General features: G+C 37.7%; 1 protein-coding gene across 1 annotated transcript in view; it reads left to right on the forward strand.

The window, feature by feature from the left end:
• The window catches only part of top3a (DNA topoisomerase III alpha), a 109,292-nt gene that overhangs the window by 18,912 nt on the left and 65,380 nt on the right, over positions 1-25,000 (forward strand). The window contains exons 12-14 of the mRNA XM_084194359.1: positions 6,331-6,516; positions 7,235-7,364; positions 7,788-7,901. Coding sequence (XP_084050485.1) covers positions 6,331-6,516; positions 7,235-7,364; positions 7,788-7,901 — 430 coding nt within the window. The remainder of the gene's footprint in view (positions 1-6,330; positions 6,517-7,234; positions 7,365-7,787; positions 7,902-25,000) is intronic.

Raw genomic sequence — 25,000 nt, forward strand, 5'->3', positions numbered from 1 at the left:
TATATACACCCCATCAAGTACACTAACACACTACAGGTATATATATATATATATATATATACACCCCACCAAGTACACTAACACACTACAGGTATATATATATATATACACCCCATCAAGTACACTAACACACTACAGGTATATATATATATATATACACCCCATCAAGTACACTAACACACTACAGGTATATATATATATATATATACACCCCATAAAGTACACTAACACACTACAGGTATATATATATATATATATACACCCCATCAAGTACACTAACACACTACAGGTATATATATATATATATACACCCCATCAAGTACACTAACACACTACAGGTATATATATATATATATATATACACCCCATCAAGTACACTAACACACTACAGGTATATATATATATATATATACACCCCATCAAGTACACTAACACACTACAGGTATATATATATATATACACCCCACCAAGTACACTAACACACTACAGGTATATATATATATATACACCCCACCAAGTACACTAACACACTACAGGTATATATATATATATATATATATATATATATATATATATATATACACCCCATCAAGTACACTAACACACTACAGGTATATATATATATACACCCCATCAAGTACACTAACACACTACAGGTATATATATATATATATATATATATATATATACACCCCATCAAGTACACTAACACACTACAGGTATACACCCCATCAAGTACACTAACACACTACAGGTATATATATATATATATATATATACACCCCATCAAGTACACTAACACACTACAGGTATATATATATATATATATATACACCCCATCAAGTACACTAACACACTACAGGTATATATATATATATATATATACACCCCATCAAGTACACTAACACACTACAGGTATATATATATATATATATACACCCCATCAAGTACACTAACACACTACAGGTATATATATATATATACACCCCACCAAGTACACTAACACACTACAGGTATATATATATATATATACACCCCATCAAGTACACTAACACACTACAGGTATATATATATATATACACCCCACCAAGTACACTAACACACTACAGGTATATATATATATATATACACCCCATCAAGTACACTAACACACTACAGGTATATATATATATATACACCCCACCAAGTACACTAACACACTACAGGTATATATATATATATACACCCCATCAAGTACACTAACACACTACAGGTATATATATATATATATATACACCCCATCAAGTACACTAACACACTACAGGTATATATATATATATATATATATATATATACACCCCATCAAGTACATTAACACACTACAGGTATATATATATATATATATATATACACCCCATCAAGTACACTAACACACTACAGGTATATATATATATATATATATACACCCCATCAAGTACACTAACACACTACAGGTATATATATATATATATATATATATACACCCCATCAAGTACACTAACACACTACAGGTATATATATATATATATATACACCCCACCAAGTACACTAACACACTACAGGTATATATATATATATATACACCCCACCAAGTACACTAACACACTACAGGTATATATATATATACACCCCATCAAGTACACTAACACACTACAGGTATATATATATATATATATACACCCCATCAAGTACACTAACACACTACAGGTATATATATATATATATATACACCCCATCAAGTACACTAACACACTACAGGTATATATATATATATATATATACACCCCATCAAGTACACTAACACACTACAGGTATATATATATATATATATATATACACCCCATCAAGTACACTAACACACTACAGGTATATATATATATATATATATATATATATATATATACACCCCATCAAGTACACTAACACACTACAGGTATATATATATATATATATATATATATATATATACACCCCATCAAGTACACTAACACACTACAGGTATATATATATACAGTGGGGAGAACAAGTATTTGATACACTGCCGATTTTTCAGGTTTTCCTACTTACAAAGCATGTAGAGGTCTGTAATTTTTACCATAGGTACACTTCAACTGTGAGAGACGGAATCTAAAACAAAAATCCAGAAAATCACATTGGATGATTTTTAAGTAATTAATTTGCATTTTATTGCGTGACATAAGTATTTGATCACCTACCAACCAGTAAGAATTCCGGCTCTCACAGACCTGTTAGTTTTTCTTTAAGAAGCCCTCCTGTTCTCCACTCATTACCTGTATTAACTGCACCTGTTTGAACTCATTACCTGTATAAAAGACACCTGTCCACACACTCAATCAAACAGACTCCAAACTCTCCACAATGGCCAAGACCAGAGAGCTGTGTAAGGACATCAGGGATACAATTGTAGACCTGCACAAGGCTGGGATGGGCTACAGGACAATAGGCAAGCAGCTTGGTGAGAAGGCAACAACTGTTGGCGCAATTATTAGAAAATGGAAGAAGTTCAAGATGACGGTCAATCACCCTTGGTCTGGGGCTCCATGCAAGATCTCACCTCGTGGGGTATCAATGATCATGAGGAAGGTGAGGGATCAGCCCAGAACTACACGGCAGGACCTGGTCAATGACCTGAAGAGAGCTGGGACCACAGTCTCAAAGGAAACCATTAGTAACACACTACGCCGTCATGGATTAAAATCCTGCAGCGCACGCAAGGTCCCCCTGCTCAAGCCAGCGCATGTCCAGGCCCGTCTGAAGTTTGCCAATGACCATCTGGATGATCCAGAGGAGGAATGGGAGAAGGTCGTGTGGTCTGATGAGACAAAAATAGAGCTTTTTGGTCTAAACTCCACTCGCCGTGTTTGGAGGAAGAAGAAGAATGAGTACAACCCCAAGAACACCATCCCAACCGTGAAGCATGGAGGTGGAAACATCATTCTTTGGGGATGCTTTTCTGCAAAGGGGACAGGACGACTGCACCGTATTTAGGGGAGGATGGATGGGGCCATGTATCGCGAGATCTTGGCCAACAACCTCCTTCCCTCAGTAAAAGCATTGAAGATGGGTCGTGGCTGGGTCTTCCAGCATGACAACGACCCGAAACACACAGCCAGGGCAACTAAGGAGTGGCTCCGTAAGAAGCATCTCAAGGTCCTGGAGTGGCCTAGCCAGTCTCCAGACCTGAACCCAATAGAAAATCTTTGGAGGGAGCTGAAAGTCCGTATTGCCCAGCGACAGCCCCGAAACCTGAAGGATCTGGAGAAGGTCTGTATGGAGGAGTGGGCCAAAATCCCTGCTGCAGTGTGTGCAAACCTGGTCAAGACCTACAGGAAACGTATGATATCTGTAATTGCAAACAAAGGTTTCTGTACCAAATATTAAGTTCTGCTTTTCTGATGTATCAAATACTTATGTCATGCAATAAAATGCAAATTAATTACTTAAAAATCATAAAATGTGATTTTCTGGATTTTTGTTTTAGATTCCGTCTCTCACAGTTGAAGTGTACCTATGATAAAAATGACAGACCTCTACATGCTTTGTAAGTAGGAAAACCTGCAAAATCGGCAGTGTATCAAATACTTGTTCTCCCCACTGTATATATATATATATACACCCCATCAAGTACACTAACACACTACAGGTATATATATATATATATATATATATATACACCCCATCAAGTACACTAACACACTACAGGTATATATATATATATACAGTGGGGAGAACAAGTATTTGATACACTGCCGATTTTGCAGGTTTTCCTACTTACAAAGCATGTAGAGGTCTGTAATTTTTATCATAGGTACACTTCAACTGTGAGAGACGGAATCTAAAACAAAAATCCAGAAAATCACATTGGATGATTTTTAAGTAATTCATTTGCATTTTATTGCATGCCATAAGTATTTGATCACCTACCAACCAGTAAGAATTCCGGCTCTCACAGACCTGTTAGTTTTTCTTTAAGAAGCCCTCCTGTTCTCCACTCATTACCTGTATTAACTGCACCTGTTTGAACTCGTTACCTGTATAAAAGACACCTGTCCACACACTCAATCAAACAGACTCCAACCTCTCCACAATGGCCAAGACCAGAGAGCTGTGTAAGGACATCAGGGATACAATTGTAGACCTGCACAAGGCTGGGATGGGCTACAGGACAATAGGCAAGCAGCTTGGTGAGACGGCAACAACTGTTGGCGCAATTATTAGAAAATGGAAGAAGTTCAAGATGACGGTCAATCACCCTCGGTCTGGGGCTCCATGCAAGATCTCACCTCGTGGGGCATCAATGATCATGAGGAAGGTGAGGGATCAGCCCAGAACTACACGGCAGGACCTGGTCAATGATCTGAAGAGAGCTGGAACCACAGTCTCAAAGAAAACCATTAGTAACACACTACGCCGTCATGGATTAAAATCCTGCAGCGCACGCAAGGTCCCCCTGCTCAAGCCAGCGCATGTCCACGCCCGTCTGAAGTTTGCCAATGACCATCTGGATGATCCAGAGGAGGAATGGGAGAAGGTCATGTGGTCTGATGAGACAAAAATATAGCTTTTTGGTCTAAACTCCACTCGCCGTGTTTGGAGGAAGAAGAAGGATGAGTACAACCCCAAGAACACCATCCCAACCGTGAAGCATGGAGGTGGAAACATCATTCTTTGGGGATGCTTTTCTGCAAAGGGGACTGGATGACTGCACCGTATTGAGGGGAGGATGGATGGGGCCATGTATCGCGAGATCTTGGCCAACAACCTCCTTCCCTCAGTAAGAGCATTGAAGATGGGTCGTGGCTGGGTCTTCCAGCATGACAACGACCCGAAACACACAGCCAGGGCAACTAAGGAGTGGCTCCGTAAGAAGCATCTCGAGGTCCTGGAGTGGCCTAGCCAGTCTCCAGACCTGAACCCAATAGAAAATCTAATGAGGGAGCTGAAAGTCCGTATTGCCCAGCGACAGCCCCGAAACCTGAAGGATCTGGAGAAGGTCTGTATGGAGGAGTGGGCCAAAATCCCTGCTGCAGTGTGTGCAAACCTGGTCAAGACCTACAGGAAACATATGATCTCTGTAATTGCAAACAAAGGTTTCTGTACCAAATATTAAGTTCTGCTTTTCTGATGTATCAAATACTTATGTCATGCAATAAAATGCAAATGAATTACTTAAAAATCATACAATGTGATTTTCTATGATTTTTGTTTTAGATTCCGTCTCTCACAGTTGAAGTGTACCTATGATAAAAATTACAGACCTCTACATGCTTTGGAAGTAGGAAAACCTGCAAAATCGGCAGTGTATCAAATACTTGTTCTCCCCACTGTATATATATATATACACCCCATCAAGTACACTAACACACTACAGGCTGTAAAACAGTGGTAAGTGTTACTGAGTGGACTATCCTGGCTAGATCGTTTTAGATCTTTAAAACAGTGGTGAGTGTTACTGAGTGGACTATCCTGGCTAGATCGTTTAGATCTTTAAAACAGTGGTGAGTGTTACTGAGTGGACTATCCTGGCTAGATCGTTTAGATCTTTAAAACAGTGGTGAGTGTTACTGAGTGGACTATCCTGGCTAGATCGTTTAGATCTTTAAAACAGTGGTGAGTGTTACTGAGTGGACTATCCTGGCTAGATCGTTTTAGATCTTTAAAACAGTGGTGAGTGTTACTGAGTGGGCTATCCTGGCTAGATCGTTTAGATCTTTAAAACAGTGGTGAGTGTTACTGAGTGGACTATCCTGGCTAGATCGTTTAGATCTTTAAAACAGTGGTGAGTGTTACTGAGTGGACTATCCTGGCTAGATCGTTTTAGATCTTTAAAACAGTGGTGAGTGTTACTGAGTGGACTATCCTGGCTAGATCGTTTTAGATCTTTAAAACAGTGGTGAGTGTTACTGAGTGGACTATCCTGGCTAGATCGTTTAGATCTTTAAAACAGTGGTGAGTGTTACTGAGTGGACTATCCTGGCTAGATCGTTTAGATCTTTAAAACAGTGGTGAGTGTTACTGAGTGGACTATCCTGGCTAGATCGTTTTAGATCTTTAAAACAGTGGTGAGTGTTACTGAGTGGACTATCCTGGCTAGATCGTTTTAGATCTTTAAAACAGTGGTGAGTGTTACTGAGTGGACTATCCTGGCTAGATCGTTTTAGATCTTTAAAACAGTGGTGAGTGTTACTGAGTGGACTATCCTGGCTAGATCGTTTTAGATCTTTAAAACAGCGGTAAGTGTTACTGAGTGGACTATCCTGGCTAGATCTGGAATGTGTTTTCTGTCTCCAGGGCAACGAGCAGCGTGTGTATGAGTTCATTGTGCGTCACTTCCTGGCGTGCGTATCCCAAGATGCTGTGGGGCAGGAAACGGTGGTTGAGGTGGAGATGGCTAACGAGAGGTTCTCCGCTAACGGCCTCATGATCATCAGGAGAAACTACCTGGACGTTTACCCCTACGACCGCTGGAGCGCCAAGGTGGGGAGGTGTTGACTGATATCATTTATCATGTTGAATATACGACCGCTGGAGCGCCAAGGTGGGGAGGTGTTGACTGATATCATTTATCATGTTGAATATACGACCGCTGGAGCGCCAAGGTGGGGAGGTGTTGACTGATATCATTTATCATGTTGAATATATGAGGGGTCCACGCTAAGGTGGGGAGGTGTTGACTGATATCATTTATCATGTTGAATAGATGAGGGGCCCATTATGGACCCCCGGGGGACTACACATAATGTGTGTATCCGTCCTGTGTGTGTATCTGTCTCCCGAGTGGCGCAGTGGTCTAAGGCACTGCATCACAGTGCTAGCTGTGCCACTAGAGATCCTGGTTCGAATCCAGGCTCTGTCGTAGCCGGCCGCGACCGGGAGACCCATGGGGCGGCGCACAATTGGCCCAGCGTCGTCCAGGGTAGGGGAGGGAATGGCCGGCAGGGGATGTAGCTCAGTTGGTAGAGCATGGCGTTTGCAACACCAGGGTTGTGGGTTCGATTCCCACAGGGGGTATGAAAAAAATTAATAATGTATGCACTAACTGTAAGTCGCTCTGGATAAGAGCGTCTGCTAAATGACTAAAATGTAAATGTAAAATCTGTCCTGTGTGTGTGTGTGTGTATCTGTCCTGTGTGTGTATCTGTCCTGTGTGTGTATCTGTCCTGTGTGTGTGTGTGTGTGTGTGTGTGTGCTGCAGGTGATCCCAGTGTATGAGCAGGGCAGCCAGTTCCAGCCGTCAGCGATAGAGATGTTGGACGGTCAGACTTCTCCTCCTCAACTCCTCACAGAGGCAGACCTCATATCACTGATGGAGAAACACGGCATCGGTACACACACACACACACACACACACACACACACACACACACACACACACACACACACACACACACACACACACACACTCCTCCTCACAGAGGCAGACCTCATATCACTGATGGAGAAACACGGCATCGGTAAACACACACACACACACACACACACAGACACACACACACACACACACACACACAGACACACACACACACACACACACACACACACACACACACACACACACACACACACACACACACACACTCCTCCTCACAGAGGCAGACCTCATATCACTGATGGAGAAACACGGCATCGGTAAACACACTCAGAGCTGAATAACCAGATGACTACCAGTTGAAGTGTCAGCGGTTAACGGCAGCGTGTTCTAATAGGTACGGATGCCACCCACGCTGATCACATTGGTGTTTCAATAGGTACGGATGCCACCCACGCTGATCACATTGAGACCATAAAGAGTCGTATGTACGTGGGACTAACTGCTGATCAGAGGTTTCTACCAGGAGAACTGGGGATGGGACTGGTGGAAGGTACGTACAGGGGGGGGGGGTGGAGGGTACGTACGGGGGGGGGGTGGAGGGGGTGAGGGTACGTACGGGGGGGTGGGGGGGGGGGGGTGGAGGGTACGTACGGGGGGGGGGGTTTGTGTGGAGGGTACGTTTAAAACAGATTTTTACTAACCTTTGCCCTCTCATACAGTCCCTTCAGAAAGTATTCACACCACTTGACTTTTTCCAAATGTTACGTTAAAAAGTGGCATTAAAATTGATTTAATTGTCTTTTTTTTTTGTCAATGAGCTACACTCAATAAATACTATGTAATGTCAAAGTGGAAGAAAAATTCTAACATTTGTAAAAAATTCATGAAAAAAAAAAAAAAAACGAATATATCTTGATGAGATCAGTATTCAACCCCCTGAGTTAATACATTTTATAAATCACCTTTGGCAGCGATTACAGCTGTGAGTCTTTCTGGGTAAGTCTCTAAGAGCTTTCCACACCTGGATTGTGCAACATTTGCCCATTATTCTTTTCAAAATTCTTCAAGCTCTGTCAAATTGGTTGTTGATCATTGCTAGACAGCCATTTTCAAGTCTTGCCGTAGATTCTCAAGCAGATTTAAGTCAAAACTAACTCAGAAACATTCACTGTCTTCTTGGTAAGAAACTCCAGTGTAGATTTGGCCTTCTGTTCTAGGTTATTGTCCTGCTGAAAGGTGAATTCATCTCCCAGTGTCTGGTGGAAAGCAGACTGAACCAGGTTTTCCTCTAAGGTTTCGCCTGTGCTTAGCTCCATTCCGTTTCTTTTTTTATCCTGAAAAACTCCCCAGTCCTTAACGATGACAAGCATACCCATAACATGACGCAGCCACCACTATGCTTGAAAATATGGAGAGTGGTACTCAGTGATGTGTTGATTTGCCCCAAACATAACACTTTGTATTCAGGACAAAAAAAGTTATTTGCTTTTCCAAATTTTTTGCAGTATTACTTTAGGGCCTTGTTGCAAACAGGATGCATGTTTTGGAATATATGTTATTCTGTACAGGTTTCCTTCTTTTCACTTGGTCATTTAGGTTAGTATTCGGAAACATTTCTAAAAAACATGTTTTCACTTTGTCATTATGGGGTATTGTGTGTAGACGGCTGAGATTTTTTAAAAATTGAATCTATTTTGAACTCAGGCTGTAACACAACAAACTGTGGAAAGAGTCCAGGGGTCTGAATACTTTCTGAAGACACTGTGTTCCAACAACCAGCTGCAGTTTAGGAAACAATTGCGTCCTGTCTATTTTCCCCTTAGGCGTCCTGTCTATTTCCCCCTTAGGCGTCCTGTCTATTTCCCCCTTAGGCGTCCTGTCTATTTCCCCCTTAGGCGTCCTGTCTATTTTCCCCTTAGGCGTCCTGTCTATTTTCCCCTTAGGCGTCCTGTCTATTTTCCCCTTAGGCGTCCTGTCTATTTTCCCCTTAGGCGTCCTGTCTATTTCCCCCTTAGGCGTCCTGTCTATTTCCCCCTTAGGCGTCCTGTCTATTTCCCCCTTAGGCGTCCTGTCTATTTTCCCCTTAGGCGTCCTGTCTATTTTCCCCTTAGGCGTCCTGTCTATTTTCCCCTTAGGCGTCCTGTCTATTTTCCCCTTAGGCGTCCTGTCTATTTTCCCCTTAGGCGTCCTGTCTATTTTCCCCTTAGGCGTCCTGTCTATTTTCCCCTTAGGCGTCCTGTCTATTTTCCCCTTAGGCGTCCTGTCTATTTTCCCCTTAGGCGTCCTGTCTATTTTCCCCTTAGGCGTCCTGTCTATTTTCCCCTTAGGCGTCCTGTCTATTTTCCCCTTAGGCGTCCTGTCTATTTTCCCCTTAGGCGTCCTGTCTATTTTCCCCATAGGCGTCCTGTCTATTTCCCCCTTAGGCGTCCTGTCTATTTTCCCCTTAGGCGTCCTGTCTATTTTCCCCTTAGGCGTCCTGTCTATTTTCCCCTTAGGCGTCCTGTCTATTTTCCCCTTAGGCGTCCTGTCTATTTTCCCCTTAGGCGTCCTGTCTATTTTCCCCTTAGGCGTCCTGTCTATTTTCCCCTTAGGCGTCCTGTCTATTTTCCCCTTAGGCGTCCTGTCTATTTTCCCCATAGGCGTCCTGTCTATTTCCCCCTTAGGCGTCCTGTCTATTTTCCCCTTAGGCGTCCTGTCTATTTTCCCCTTAGGCGTCCTGTCTATTTTCCCCTTAGGCGTCCTGTCTATTTTCCCCTTAGGCGTCCTGTCTATTTTCCCCTTAGGCGTCCTGTCTATTTTCCCCTTAGGCGTCCTGTCTATTTTCCCCATAGGCGTCCTGTCTATTTTCCCCTTAGGCGTCCTGTCTATTTTCCCCTTAGGCGTCCTGTCTATTTTCCACTTAGGCGTCCTGTCTATTTTCCACTTAGGCGTCCTGTCTATTTTCCCCTTAGGCGTCCTGTCTATTTTCCACTTAGGCGTCCTGTCTATTTTCCCCTTAGGCGTCCTGTCTATTTTCCCCTTAGGCGTCCTGTCTATTTTCCACTTAGGCGTCCTGTCTATTTTCCCCTTAGGCGTCCTGTCTATTTTCCCCTTAGGCGTCCTGTCTATTTCCCCCTTAGGCGTCCTGTCTATTTCCCCCTTAGGCGTCCTGTCTGTTTTCCCCTTAGGCGTCCTGTCTATTTTCCCCTTAGGCGTCCTGTCTATTTTCCCCTTAGGCGTCCTGTCTATTTTCCCCATAGGCGTCCTGTCTATTTTCCCCTTAGGCGTCCTGTCTATTTCCCCCTTAGTCTACTTGGTGAACTGTCAGGCTAACCCATTCTAAATGGGACTAACTCGCCAAAATTGAGCCCTGTTTCAAATGATCATTCTTTGAGAATAACAGTTTCAGACGCGAGATGCGCATCGCTTCACGCTGGCAACTTTCTTCACTTTGTAAAAAAATATTCTGTTTTATTACATCATGTTTTTTTATTATAAAATTAGGTGTGTCTTGACTGTGATAAGGGATCAGGAAATAAGGGCGTCTTGTCTGCTAAATGAACCAAACAAGGCTATGAGGGCGTCTTGTCTCCGTTATATAATATAATAAGAGCGTCTTGTTTATATATATATAAACCAGTTACTATATGTATATAACCAATTACTGCTGAGCTTCCTGCCTTATGGAAGACTGATATAATAGAACCAGTTACTGCTGAGCTTCCTGCCTTATGGAAGACTGATATAATATAACCAGTTACCGCTGAGCTTCCTGCCTTATGGAAGACTGATATAATATAACCAGTTACTGCTGAGCTTCCTGCCTTATGGAAGACTGATATAATATAACCAGTTACTGCTGAGCTTCCTGCCTTATGGAAGACTGATATAATATAACCAGTTACTGCTGAGCTTCCTGCCTTATGGAAGACTGATATAATATAACCAGTTACTGCTGAGCTTCCTGCCTTATGGAAGACTGATATAATAGAACCAGTTACTGCTGAGCTTCCTGCCTTATGGAAGACTGATATAATAGAACCAGTTACTGCTGAGCTTCCTGCCTTATGGAAGACTGATATAATAGAACCAGTTACTGCTGAGCTTCCTGCCTTATGGAAGACTGATATAATAGAACCAGTTACTGCTGAGCTTCCTGCCTTATGGAAGACTCATATAATAGAACCAGTTACTGCTGAGCTTCCTGCCTTATGGAAGACTGATATAATAGAACCAGTTACTGCTGAGCTTCCTGCCTTATGGAAGACTGATATAATAGAACCAGTTACTGCTGAGCTTCCTGCCTTATGGAAGACTGATATAATAGAACCAGTTACTGCTGAGCTTACTGCCTTATGGAAGACTGATATAATAGAACCAGTTACTGCTGAGCTTCCTGCCTTATGGAAGACTGATATAATATAACCAGTTACTGCTGAGCTTCCTGCCTTATGGAAGACTGATATTACAGATTGTGTTCCACTATATAATATAACCAGTTGATATTACAGATTGTGTTCCACTATATAATATAACCAGTTGATATTACAGATTGTGTTCCACTATATAATATAACCAGTTGATATTACAGATTGTGTTCCATTATATAATATAACCAGTTGATATTACAGATTGTGTTCCATGATATAATATAACCAGTTGATATTACAGATTGTGTTCCACTATATAATATAACCAGTTGATATTACAGATTGTGTTCCATTATATAATATAACCAGTTGATATTACAGATTGTGTTCCACTATATAATATAACCAGTTGATATTACAGATTGTGTTCCACTATATAATATAACCAGTTGATATTACAGATTGTGTTCCACTATATAATATAACCAGTTGATATTACAGATTGTGTTCCACTATATAATATAACCAGTTGATATTACAGATTGTGTTCCATGATATAATATAACCAGTTGATATTACAGATTGTGTTCCACTATATAACCAGTTGATATTACAGATTGTGTTCCACTATATAATATAACCAGTTGATATTACAGATTGTGTTCCACTATATAATATAACCAGTTGATATTACAGATTGTGTTCCACTATATAATATAACCAGTTGATATTACAGATTGTGTTCCACTATATAATATAACCAGTTGATATTACAGATTGTGTTCCACTATATAATATAACCAGTTGATATTACAGATTGTGTTCCATGATATAATATAACCAGTTGATATTACAGATTGTGTTCCACTATATAATATAACCAGTTGATAATACAGATTGTGTTCCACTATATAATATAACCAGTTGATATTACAGATTGTGTTCCATGATATAATATAACCAGTTGATATTACAGATTGTGTTCCATGATATAATATAACCAGTTGATATTACAGATTGTGTTCCATGATATAATATAACCAGTTGATATTACAGATTGTGTTCCATGATATAATATAACCAGTTGATATTACAGATTGTGTTCCATGATATAATATAACCAGTTGATATTACAGATTGTGTTCCACTATATAATATAACCAGTTGATATTACAGATTGTGTTCCACTATATAATATAACCAGTTGATAATACAGATTGTGTTCCACTATATAATATAACCAGTTGATATTACAGATTGTGTTCCACTATATAATATAACCAGTTGATATTACAGATTGTGTTCCATGATATAATATATCCAGTTGATATTACAGATTGTGTTCCACTATATAATATAACCAGTTGATATTACAGATTGTGTTCCACTATATAATATAACCAGTTGATATTACAGATTGTGTTCCACTATATAATATAACCAGTTGATATTACAGATTGTGTTCCACTATATAATATAACCAGTTGATATTACAGATTGTGTTCCACTATATAATATAACCAGTTGATATTACAGATTGTGTTCCATTATATAATATAACCAGTTGATATTACAGATTGTGTTCCATGATATAATATATCCAGTTGATATTACAGATTGTGTTCCACTATATAATATAACCAGTTGATATTACAGATTGTGTTCCATTATATAATATAACCAGTTGATATTACAGATTGTGTTCCATGATATAATATATCCAGTTGATATTACAGATTGTGTTCCACTATATAATATAACCAGTTGATATTACAGATTGTGTTCCACTATATAATATAACCAGTTGATATTACAGATTGTGTTCCATGATATAATATATCCAGTTGATATTACAGATTGTGTTCCACTATATAATATAACCAGTTGATATTACAGATTGTGTTCCATGATATAATATAACCAGTTGATATTACAGATTGTGTTCCACTATATAATATAACCAGTTGATATTACAGATTGTGTTCCACTATATAATATAACCAGTTGATATTACAGATTGTGTTCCATGATATAATATAACCAGTTGATATTACAGATTGTGTTCCACTATATAATATAACCAGTTGATATTACAGATTGTGTTCCATGATATAATATAACCAGTTGATATTACAGATTGTGTTCCACTATATAATATAACCAGTTGATATTACAGATTGTGTTCCACTATATAATATAACCAGTTGATATTACAGATTGTGTTCCACTATATAATATAACCAGTTGATATTACAGATTGTGTTCCACTATATAATATAACCAGTTGATATTACAGATTGTGTTCCACTATATAATATAACCAGTTGATATTACAGATTGTGTTCCACTATATAATATAACCAGTTGATATTACAGATTGTGTTCCATGATATAATATAACCAGTTGATATTACAGATTGTGTTCCACTATATAATATAACCAGTTGATATTACAGATTGTGTTCCACTATATAATATAACCAGTTGATATTACAGATTGTGTTCCATGATATAATATAACCAGTTGATATTACAGATTGTGTTCCACTATATAATATAACCAGTTGATATTACAGATTGTGTTCCACTATATAATATAACCATTTGATATTACAGATTGTGTTCCACTATATAATATAACCAGTTGATATTACAGATTGTGTTCCACTATATAATATAACCAGTTGATATTACAGATTGTGTTCCACTATATAATATAACCAGGTGATATTACAGATTGTGTTCCATGATATAATATAACCAGTTGATATTACAGATTGTGTTCCACTATATAATATAACCAGTTGATATTACAGATTGTGTTCCACTATATAATATAACCAGTTGATATTACAGATTGTGTTCCACTATATAATATAACCAGTTGATATTACAGATTGTGTTCCACTATATAATATAACCAGTTGATATTACAGATTGTGTTCCATGATATAATATAACCAGTTGATATTACAGATTGTGTTCCACTATATAATATAACCAGTTGATATTACAGATTGTGTTCCACTATATAATATAACCAGTTGATATTACAGATTGTGTTCCACTATATAATATAACCAGTTGATATTACAGATTGTGTTCCACTATATAATATAACCAGTTGATATTACAGATTGTGTTCCATGATATAATATAACCAGTTGATATTACAGATTGTGTTCCGCTATATAATATAACCAGTTGATATTACAGATTGTGTTCCACTATATAATATAACCAGTTGATATTACAGATTGTGTTCCACTATATAATATAACCAGTTGATATTACAGATTGTGTTCCATTATATAATATAACCAGTTGATATTACAGATTGTGTTCCGCTATATAATATAACCAGTTGATATTACAGATTGTGTTCCATGATATAATATAACCAGTTGATATTACAGATTGTGTTCCACTATATAATATAACCAGTTGATATTACAGATTGTGTTCCATGATATAATATAACCAGTTGATATTACAGATTGTGTTCCACTATATAATATAACCAGTTGATATTACAGATTGTGTTCCGCTATATAATATAACCAGTTGATATTACAGATTGTGTTCCACTATATAATATAACCAGTTGATATTACAGATTGTGTTCCACTATATAATATAACCAGTTGATATTACAGATTGTGTTCCACTATATAATATAACCAGTTGATATTACAGATTGTGTTCCACTATATAATATAACCAGTTGATATTACAGATTGTGTTCCATGATATAATATAACCAGTTGATATTACAGATTGTGTTCCACTATATAATATAACCAGTTGATATTACAGATTGTGTTCCACTATATAATATAACCAGTTGATATTACAGATTGTGTTCCACTATATAATATAACCAGTTGATATTACAGATTGTGTTCCGCTATATAATATAACCAGTTGATATTACAGATTGTGTTCCACTATATAATATAACCAGTTGATATTACAGATTGTGTTCCACTATATAATATAACCAGTTGATATTACAGATTGTGTTCCACTATATAATATAACCAGTTGATATTACAGATTGTGTTCCACTATATAATATAACCAGTTGATATTACAGATTGTGTTCCATGATATAATATAACCAGTTGATATTACAGATTGTGTTCCACTATATAATATAACCAGTTGATATTACAGATTGTGTTCCACTATATAATATAACCATTTGATATTACAGATTGTGTTCCACTATATAATATAACCAGTTGATATTACAGATTGTGTTCCACTATATAATATAACCAGTTGATATTACAGATTGTGTTCCACTATATAATATAACCAGGTGATATTACAGATTGTGTTCCATGATATAATATAACCAGTTGATATTACAGATTGTGTTCCACTATATAATATAACCAGTTGATATTACAGATTGTGTTCCACTATATAATATAACCAGTTGATATTACAGATTGTGTTCCACTATATAATATAACCAGTTGATATTACAGATTGTGTTCCACTATATAATATAACCAGTTGATATTACAGATTGTGTTCCATGATATAATATAACCAGTTGATATTACAGATTGTGTTCCACTATATAATATAACCAGTTGATATTACAGATTGTGTTCCACTATATAATATAACCAGTTGATATTACAGATTGTGTTCCACTATATAATATAACCAGTTGATATTACAGATTGTGTTCCACTATATAATATAACCAGTTGATATTACAGATTGTGTTCCATGATATAATATAACCAGTTGATATTACAGATTGTGTTCCGCTATATAATATAACCAGTTGATATTACAGATTGTGTTCCACTATATAATATAACCAGTTGATATTACAGATTGTGTTCCACTATATAATATAACCAGTTGATATTACAGATTGTGTTCCATTATATAATATAACCAGTTGATATTACAGATTGTGTTCCGCTATATAATATAACCAGTTGATATTACAGATTGTGTTCCATGATATAATATAACCAGTTGATATTACAGATTGTGTTCCACTATATAATATAACCAGTTGATATTACAGATTGTGTTCCATGATATAATATAACCAGTTGATATTACAGATTGTGTTCCACTATATAATATAACCAGTTGATATTACAGATTGTGTTCCGCTATATAATATAACCAGTTGATATTACAGATTGTGTTCCACTATATAATATAACCAGTTGATATTACAGATTGTGTTCCACTATATAATATAACCAGTTGATATTACAGATTGTGTTCCACTATATAATATAACCAGTTGATATTACAGATTGTGTTCCACTATATAATATAACCAGTTGATATTACAGATTGTGTTCCATGATATAATATAACCAGTTGATATTACAGATTGTGTTCCACTATATAATATAACCAGTTGATATTACAGATTGTGTTCCACTATATAATATAACCAGTTGATATTACAGATTGTGTTCCACTATATAATATAACCAGTTGATATTACAGATTGTGTTCCGCTATATAATATAACCAGTTGATATTACAGATTGTGTTCCACTATATAATATAACCAGTTGATATTACAGATTGTGTTCCACTATATAATATAACCAGTTGATATTACAGATTGTGTTCCACTATATAATATAACCAGTTGATATTACAGATTGTGTTCCACTATATAATATAACCAGTTGATATTACAGATTGTGTTCCATGATATAATATAACCAGTTGATATTACAGATTGTGTTCCACTATATAATATAACCAGTTGATATTACAGATTGTGTTCCACTATATAATATAACCAGTTGATATTACAGATTGTGTTCCACTATATAATATAACCAGTTGATATTACAGATTGTGTTCCACTATATAATATAACCAGTTGATATTACAGATTGTGTTCCACTATATAATATAACCAGTTGATATTACAGATTGTGTTCCACTATATAATATAACCAGTTGATATTACAGATTGTGTTCCACTATATAATATAACCAGTTGATATTACAGATTGTGTTCCACTATATAATATAACCAGTTGATATTACAGATTGTGTTCCATGATATAATATAACCAGTTGATATTACAGATTGTGTTCCACTATATAATATAACCAGTTGATATTACAGATTGTGTTCCACTATATAATATAACCAGTTGATATTACAGATTGTGTTCCACTATATAATATAACCAGTTGATATTACAGATTGTGTTCCACTATATAATATAACCAGTTGATATTACAGATTGTGTTCCACTATATAATATAACCAGTTGATATTACAGATTGTGTTCCATGATATAATATAACCAGTTGATATTACAGATTGTGTTCCACTATATAATATAACCAGTTGATATTACAGATTGTGTTCCACTATATAATATAACCATTTGATATTACAGATTGTGTTCCACTATATAATATAACCAGTTGATATTACAGATTGTGTTCCATTATATAATATAACCAGTTGATATTACAGATTGTGTTCCACTATATAATATAACCAGTTGATATTACAGATTGTGTTCCACTATATAATATAACCAGTTGATATTACAGATTGTGTTCCATGATATAATATAACCAGTTGATATTACAGATTGTGTTCCATGATATAATATATCCAGTTGATATTACAGATTGTGTTCCACTATATAATATAACCAGTTGATATTACAGATTGTGTTCCATTATATAATATAACCAGTTGATATTACAGATTGTGTTCCATGATATAATATATCCAGTTGATATTACAGATTGTGTTCCACTATATAATATAACCAGTTGATATTACAGATTGTGTTCCACTATATAATATAACCAGTTGATATTACAGATTGTGTTCCATGATATAATATATCCAGTTGATATTACAGATTGTGTTCCACTATATAATATAACCAGTTGATATTACAGATTGTGTTCCATGATATAATATAACCAGTTGATATTACAGATTGTGTTCCACTATATAATATAACCAGTTGATATTACAGATTGTGTTCCACTATATAATATAACCAGTTGATATTACAGATTGTGTTCCATGATATAATATAACCAGTTGATATTACAGATTGTGTTCCACTATATAATATAACCAGTTGATATTACAGATTGTGTTCCATGATATAATATAACCAGTTGATATTACAGATTGTGTTCCACTATATAATATAACCAGTTGATATTACAGATTGTGTTCCACTATATAATATAACCAGTTGATATTACAGATTGTGTTCCACTATATAATATAACCAGTTGATATTACAGATTGTGTTCCACTATATAATATAACCAGTTGATATTACAGATTGTGTTCCACTATATAATATAACCAGTTGATATTACAGATTGTGTTCCACTATATAATATAACCAGTTGATATTACAGATTGTGTTCCATGATATAATATAACCAGTTGATATTACAGATTGTGTTCCACTATATAATATAACCAGTTGATATTACAGATTGTGTTCCACTATATAATATAACCAGTTGATATTACAGATTGTGTTCCATGATATAATATAACCAGTTGATATTACAGATTGTGTTCCACTATATAATATAACCAGTTGATATTACAGATTGTGTTCCACTATATAATATAACCATTTGATATTACAGATTGTGTTCCACTATATAATATAACCAGTTGATATTACAGATTGTGTTCCACTATATAATATAACCAGTTGATATTACAGATTGTGTTCCACTATATAATATAACCAGGTGATATTACAGATTGTGTTCCATGATATAATATAACCAGTTGATATTACAGATTGTGTTCCACTATATAATATAACCAGTTGATATTACAGATTGTGTTCCACTATATAATATAACCAGTTGATATTACAGATTGTGTTCCACTATATAATATAACCAGTTGATATTACAGATTGTGTTCCACTATATAATATAACCAGTTGATATTACAGATTGTGTTCCATGATATAATATAACCAGTTGATATTACAGATTGTGTTCCACTATATAATATAACCAGTTGATATTACAGATTGTGTTCCACTATATAATATAACCAGTTGATATTACAGATTGTGTTCCACTATATAATATAACCAGTTGATATTACAGATTGTGTTCCACTATATAATATAACCAGTTGATATTACAGATTGTGTTCCATGATATAATATAACCAGTTGATATTACAGATTGTGTTCCGCTATATAATATAACCAGTTGATATTACAGATTGTGTTCCACTATATAATATAACCAGTTGATATTACAGATTGTGTTCCACTATATAATATAACCAGTTGATATTACAGATTGTGTTCCATTATATAATATAACCAGTTGATATTACAGATTGTGTTCCGCTATATAATATAACCAGTTGATATTACAGATTGTGTTCCATGATATAATATAACCAGTTGATATTACAGATTGTGTTCCACTATATAATATAACCAGTTGATATTACAGATTGTGTTCCATGATATAATATAACCAGTTGATATTACAGATTGTGTTCCACTATATAATATAACCAGTTGATATTACAGATTGTGTTCCGCTATATAATATAACCAGTTGATATTACAGATTGTGTTCCACTATATAATATAACCAGTTGATATTACAGATTGTGTTCCACTATATAATATAACCAGTTGATATTACAGATTGTGTTCCACTATATAATATAACCAGTTGATATTACAGATTGTGTTCCACTATATAATATAACCAGTTGATATTACAGATTGTGTTCCATGATATAATATAACCAGTTGATATTACAGATTGTGTTCCACTATATAATATAACCAGTTGATATTACAGATTGTGTTCCACTATATAATATAACCAGTTGATATTACAGATTGTGTTCCACTATATAATATAACCAGTTGATATTACAGATTGTGTTCCGCTATATAATATAACCAGTTGATATTACAGATTGTGTTCCACTATATAATATAACCAGTTGATATTACAGATTGTGTTCCACTATATAATATAACCAGTTGATATTACAGATTGTGTTCCACTATATAATATAACCAGTTGATATTACAGATTGTGTTCCACTATATAATATAACCAGTTGATATTACAGATTGTGTTCCATGATATAATATAACCAGTTGATATTACAGATTGTGTTCCACTATATAATATAACCAGTTGATATTACAGATTGTGTTCCACTATATAATATAACCAGTTGATATTACAGATTGTGTTCCACTATATAATATAACCAGTTGATATTACAGATTGTGTTCCACTATATAATATAACCAGTTGATATTACAGATTGTGTTCCACTATATAATATAACCAGTTGATATTACAGATTGTGTTCCACTATATAATATAACCAGTTGATATTACAGATTGTGTTCCACTATATAATATAACCAGTTGATATTACAGATTGTGTTCCACTATATAATATAACCAGTTGATATTACAGATTGTGTTCCATGATATAATATAACCAGTTGATATTACAGATTGTGTTCCACTATATAATATAACCAGTTGATATTACAGATTGTGTTCCACTATATAATATAACCAGTTGATATTACAGATTGTGTTCCACTATATAATATAACCAGTTGATATTACAGATTGTGTTCCACTATATAATATAACCAGTTGATATTACAGATTGTGTTCCACTATATAATATAACCAGTTGATATTACAGATTGTGTTCCATGATATAATATAACCAGTTGATATTACAGATTGTGTTCCACTATATAATATAACCAGTTGATATTACAGATTGTGTTCCACTATATAATATAACCATTTGATATTACAGATTGTGTTCCACTATATAATATAACCAGTTGATATTACAGATTGTGTTCCATTATATAATATAACCAGTTGATATTACAGATTGTGTTCCACTATATAATATAACCAGTTGATATTACAGATTGTGTTCCACTATATAATATAACCAGTTGATATTACAGATTGTGTTCCATGATATAATATAACCAGTTGATATTACAGATTGTGTTCCATGATATAATATAACCAGTTGATATTACAGATTGTGTTCCACTATATAATATAACCAGTTGATATTACAGATTGTGTTCCACTATATAATATAACCAGTTGATATTACAGATTGTGTTCCACTATATAATATAACCAGTTGATATTACAGATTGTGTTCCACTATATAATATAACCAGTTGATATTACAGATTGTGTTCCACTATATAATATAACCAGTTGATATTACAGATTGTGTTCCACTATATAATATAACCAGTTGATATTACAGATTGTGTTCCATGATATAATATAACCAGTTGATATTACAGATTGTGTTCCATGATATAATATAACCAGTTGATATTACAGATTGTGTTCCACTATATAATATAACCAGTTGATATTACAGATTGTGTTCCATGATATAATATAACCAGTTGATATTACAGATTGTGTTCCACTATATAATATAACCAGTTGATATTACAGATTGTGTTCCACTATATAATATAACCAGTTGATATTACAGATTGTGTTCCACTATATAATATAACCAGTTGATATTACAGATTGTGTTCCACTATATAATATAACCAGTTGATATTACAGATTGTGTTCCACTATATAATATAACCAGGTGATATTACAGATTATGTTCCACTATATAATATAACCAGTTGATATTACAGATTGTGTTCCACTATATAATATAACCAGTTGATATTACAGATTGTGTTCCACTATATAATATAACCAGTTGATATTACAGATTGTGTTCCACTATATAATATAACCAGTTGATATTACAGATTGTGTTCCACTATATAATATAACCAGTTGATATTACAGATTGTGTTCCACTATATAATATAACCAGTTGATATTACAGATTGTGTTCCATGATATAATATAACCAGTTGATATTACAGATTGTGTTCCTGTCACGATCGTCTTCAAAATGAGCGGACCAAGGCGCAGCGTGATAAGCGTACATACTTTATTTTAATAAAGCGCACACACGAAAAATGAAACAAAACACGATCGTAACGTCCTCAGTGACAAAAACATGGAACACTGGAACACAGGAACAACAGGAACATAAAGGAACATAGAACAATGGAACAAAAACCCACAACCACAAAGTGAAAACACACAGTTTAAATATGGCTCCCAATCAGAGATAACGAGCCGACAGCTGACACTCGTTACCTCCGATTGGGAGTCACCAGACCAATCACCACAAAACACAAACAAATGAAACACACCCATACCCAACACCACCAAATGAAATACACTCTGGCTCTAAATTACACAGTCCCGGAGCCAGAGTGTGACAGTACCCCCCCCCAAAGGCGCGGACTCCGACCGCGCCTAACCCAAAAAATGGGGAGGGCTGGGTGGGTGTTGCTCCACGGAGGCGGCTCTGGCACTGGTCGTGGTCCCCACCCCACCATAGTCACTACCCACTTAAGTAGCCTCCTCCAATTGACCACCCTACATCCTAACCCACCTGGATTAAGGGGCAGCACCGGACTAAGAGGCAGCACCGGACTAAGGGGCAGCACCGGACTAAGGGACAGCACCAGGATACGAAGCAGCACCGAGCTAAGGGGCAGCACCGGACTAAGGGGCATCACCAGGATAAGGGACAGCACCAGGATAAGGAGCAACACCGAGCTAAGGGGCAGCACCGGACTAAATGGCGGATCCTGGCTGGCTGGCTCTGGCGGATCCTGGCTGGCTGGCGGATCCCGGCTGGACGGCTCTGGCGGATCCCGGCTAGACGGCTCTGGCGGATCCCGGCTGGACGGCTCTGGCGGATCCCGGCTGGACGGCTCTGGCGGATCCCGGCTGGACGGCTCTGGCGGATCCCGGCTGGACGGCTCTGGCGGATCCCGGCTGGACGGCTCTGGCGGATCCCGGCTGGACGGCTCTGGCGGATCCCGGCTGGACGGCTCTGGCGGATCCCGGCTGGACGGCTCTGGCGGATCCCGGCTGGACGGCTCTGGCGGATCCCGGCTGGACGTCTCTGGCGGATCCCGGCTGGACGGCTCTGGCGGATCCCGGCTGGACGTCTCTGGCGGATCCCGGCTGGACGGCTCTGGCGGATCCCGGCTGGACGGCTCTGGCGGATCCTGGCTGGACGGCTCTGGCGGATCCTGGCTGGACGGCTCATGGCTGGCTGACGGATCTGGCTGCTCATGGCTGGCTGACGGATCTGGCTGCTCATGGCTGGCTGACGGATCTGGCTGCTCATGGCTGGCTGACGGATCTGGCTGCTCATGGCTGGCTGACGGATCTGGCTGCTCATGGCTGGCTGACGGATCTGGCTGCTCATGGCTGGCTGACGGATCTGGCTGCTCATGGCTGGCTGACGGATCTGGCTGCTCATGGCTGGCTGACGGATCTGGCTGCTCATGGCCGACTGACGGATCTGGCTGCTCACGGCTGGCGGAAGGCTCTGGCTGATCCTGTCTGGCGGAAGGCTCTGGCTGATCCTGTCTGGCAGAAGGCTCTGGCTGATCCTGTCTGGCAGAAGGCTCTGGCTGATCCTGTCTGGCAGAAGGCTCTGGCTGATCCTGTCTGGCGGAAGGCTCTGGCTGATCCTGTCTGGCGGAAGGCTCTAGCGGCTCCGGTCTGGCGGACGGCTCTGATGGCTCATGGCAGACGGGCGGCTTTGCAGGCTTCGGGCAGACGGGCAGTTCAGGCCCCGTTGGGCAGACGGCAGACTCTGGCCGTCTGAGGCGCACCGTAGGCCTGGTGCGTGGTGCCGGAACTGGAGGTACCGGGCTGAGGACACGCATCTCAGGGCTAGTGCGGGGAGAAGCAACAGGGCATGCTGGACCCTGGGGACGCACATACGGCCTAGTGCGTGGTGCCGGAACTGGTGGTCCCGGGCTGAGGACACGCATCTCAGGGCTAGTGCGGGGAGTAGCAACAGGGCATGCTGGACCCTGGGGACGCACATACGGCCTAGTACGTGGTGCCGGAACTGGTGGTCCCTGGCTGAGGACACGCATCTCAGGGCTAGTGCGGGGAGCAGCAACAGGACGCACAGGACTCTGGGGACACACAGGAGGCTTGGTGCGAATAGCAGGAACGGGCTGGACCAGGCTGGCGACTCGCACCCCTGGTTTGGTGCGAGTGGCAGGAACAGGCCGGGCCGGGCTGGCGACGCATACCGTAGGCTTCGTACGTGGCACAGGAACCGGCCGGGCTGGGCTGGCGACGCACACCGTAGGTTTCCTACGTG

This window comes from Coregonus lavaretus (genome assembly GCF_964263955.1).
Source record: "Coregonus lavaretus genome assembly, contig: HAP1_SCAFFOLD_889, whole genome shotgun sequence".
NCBI lineage: Eukaryota > Metazoa > Chordata > Actinopteri > Salmoniformes > Salmonidae > Coregonus > Coregonus lavaretus.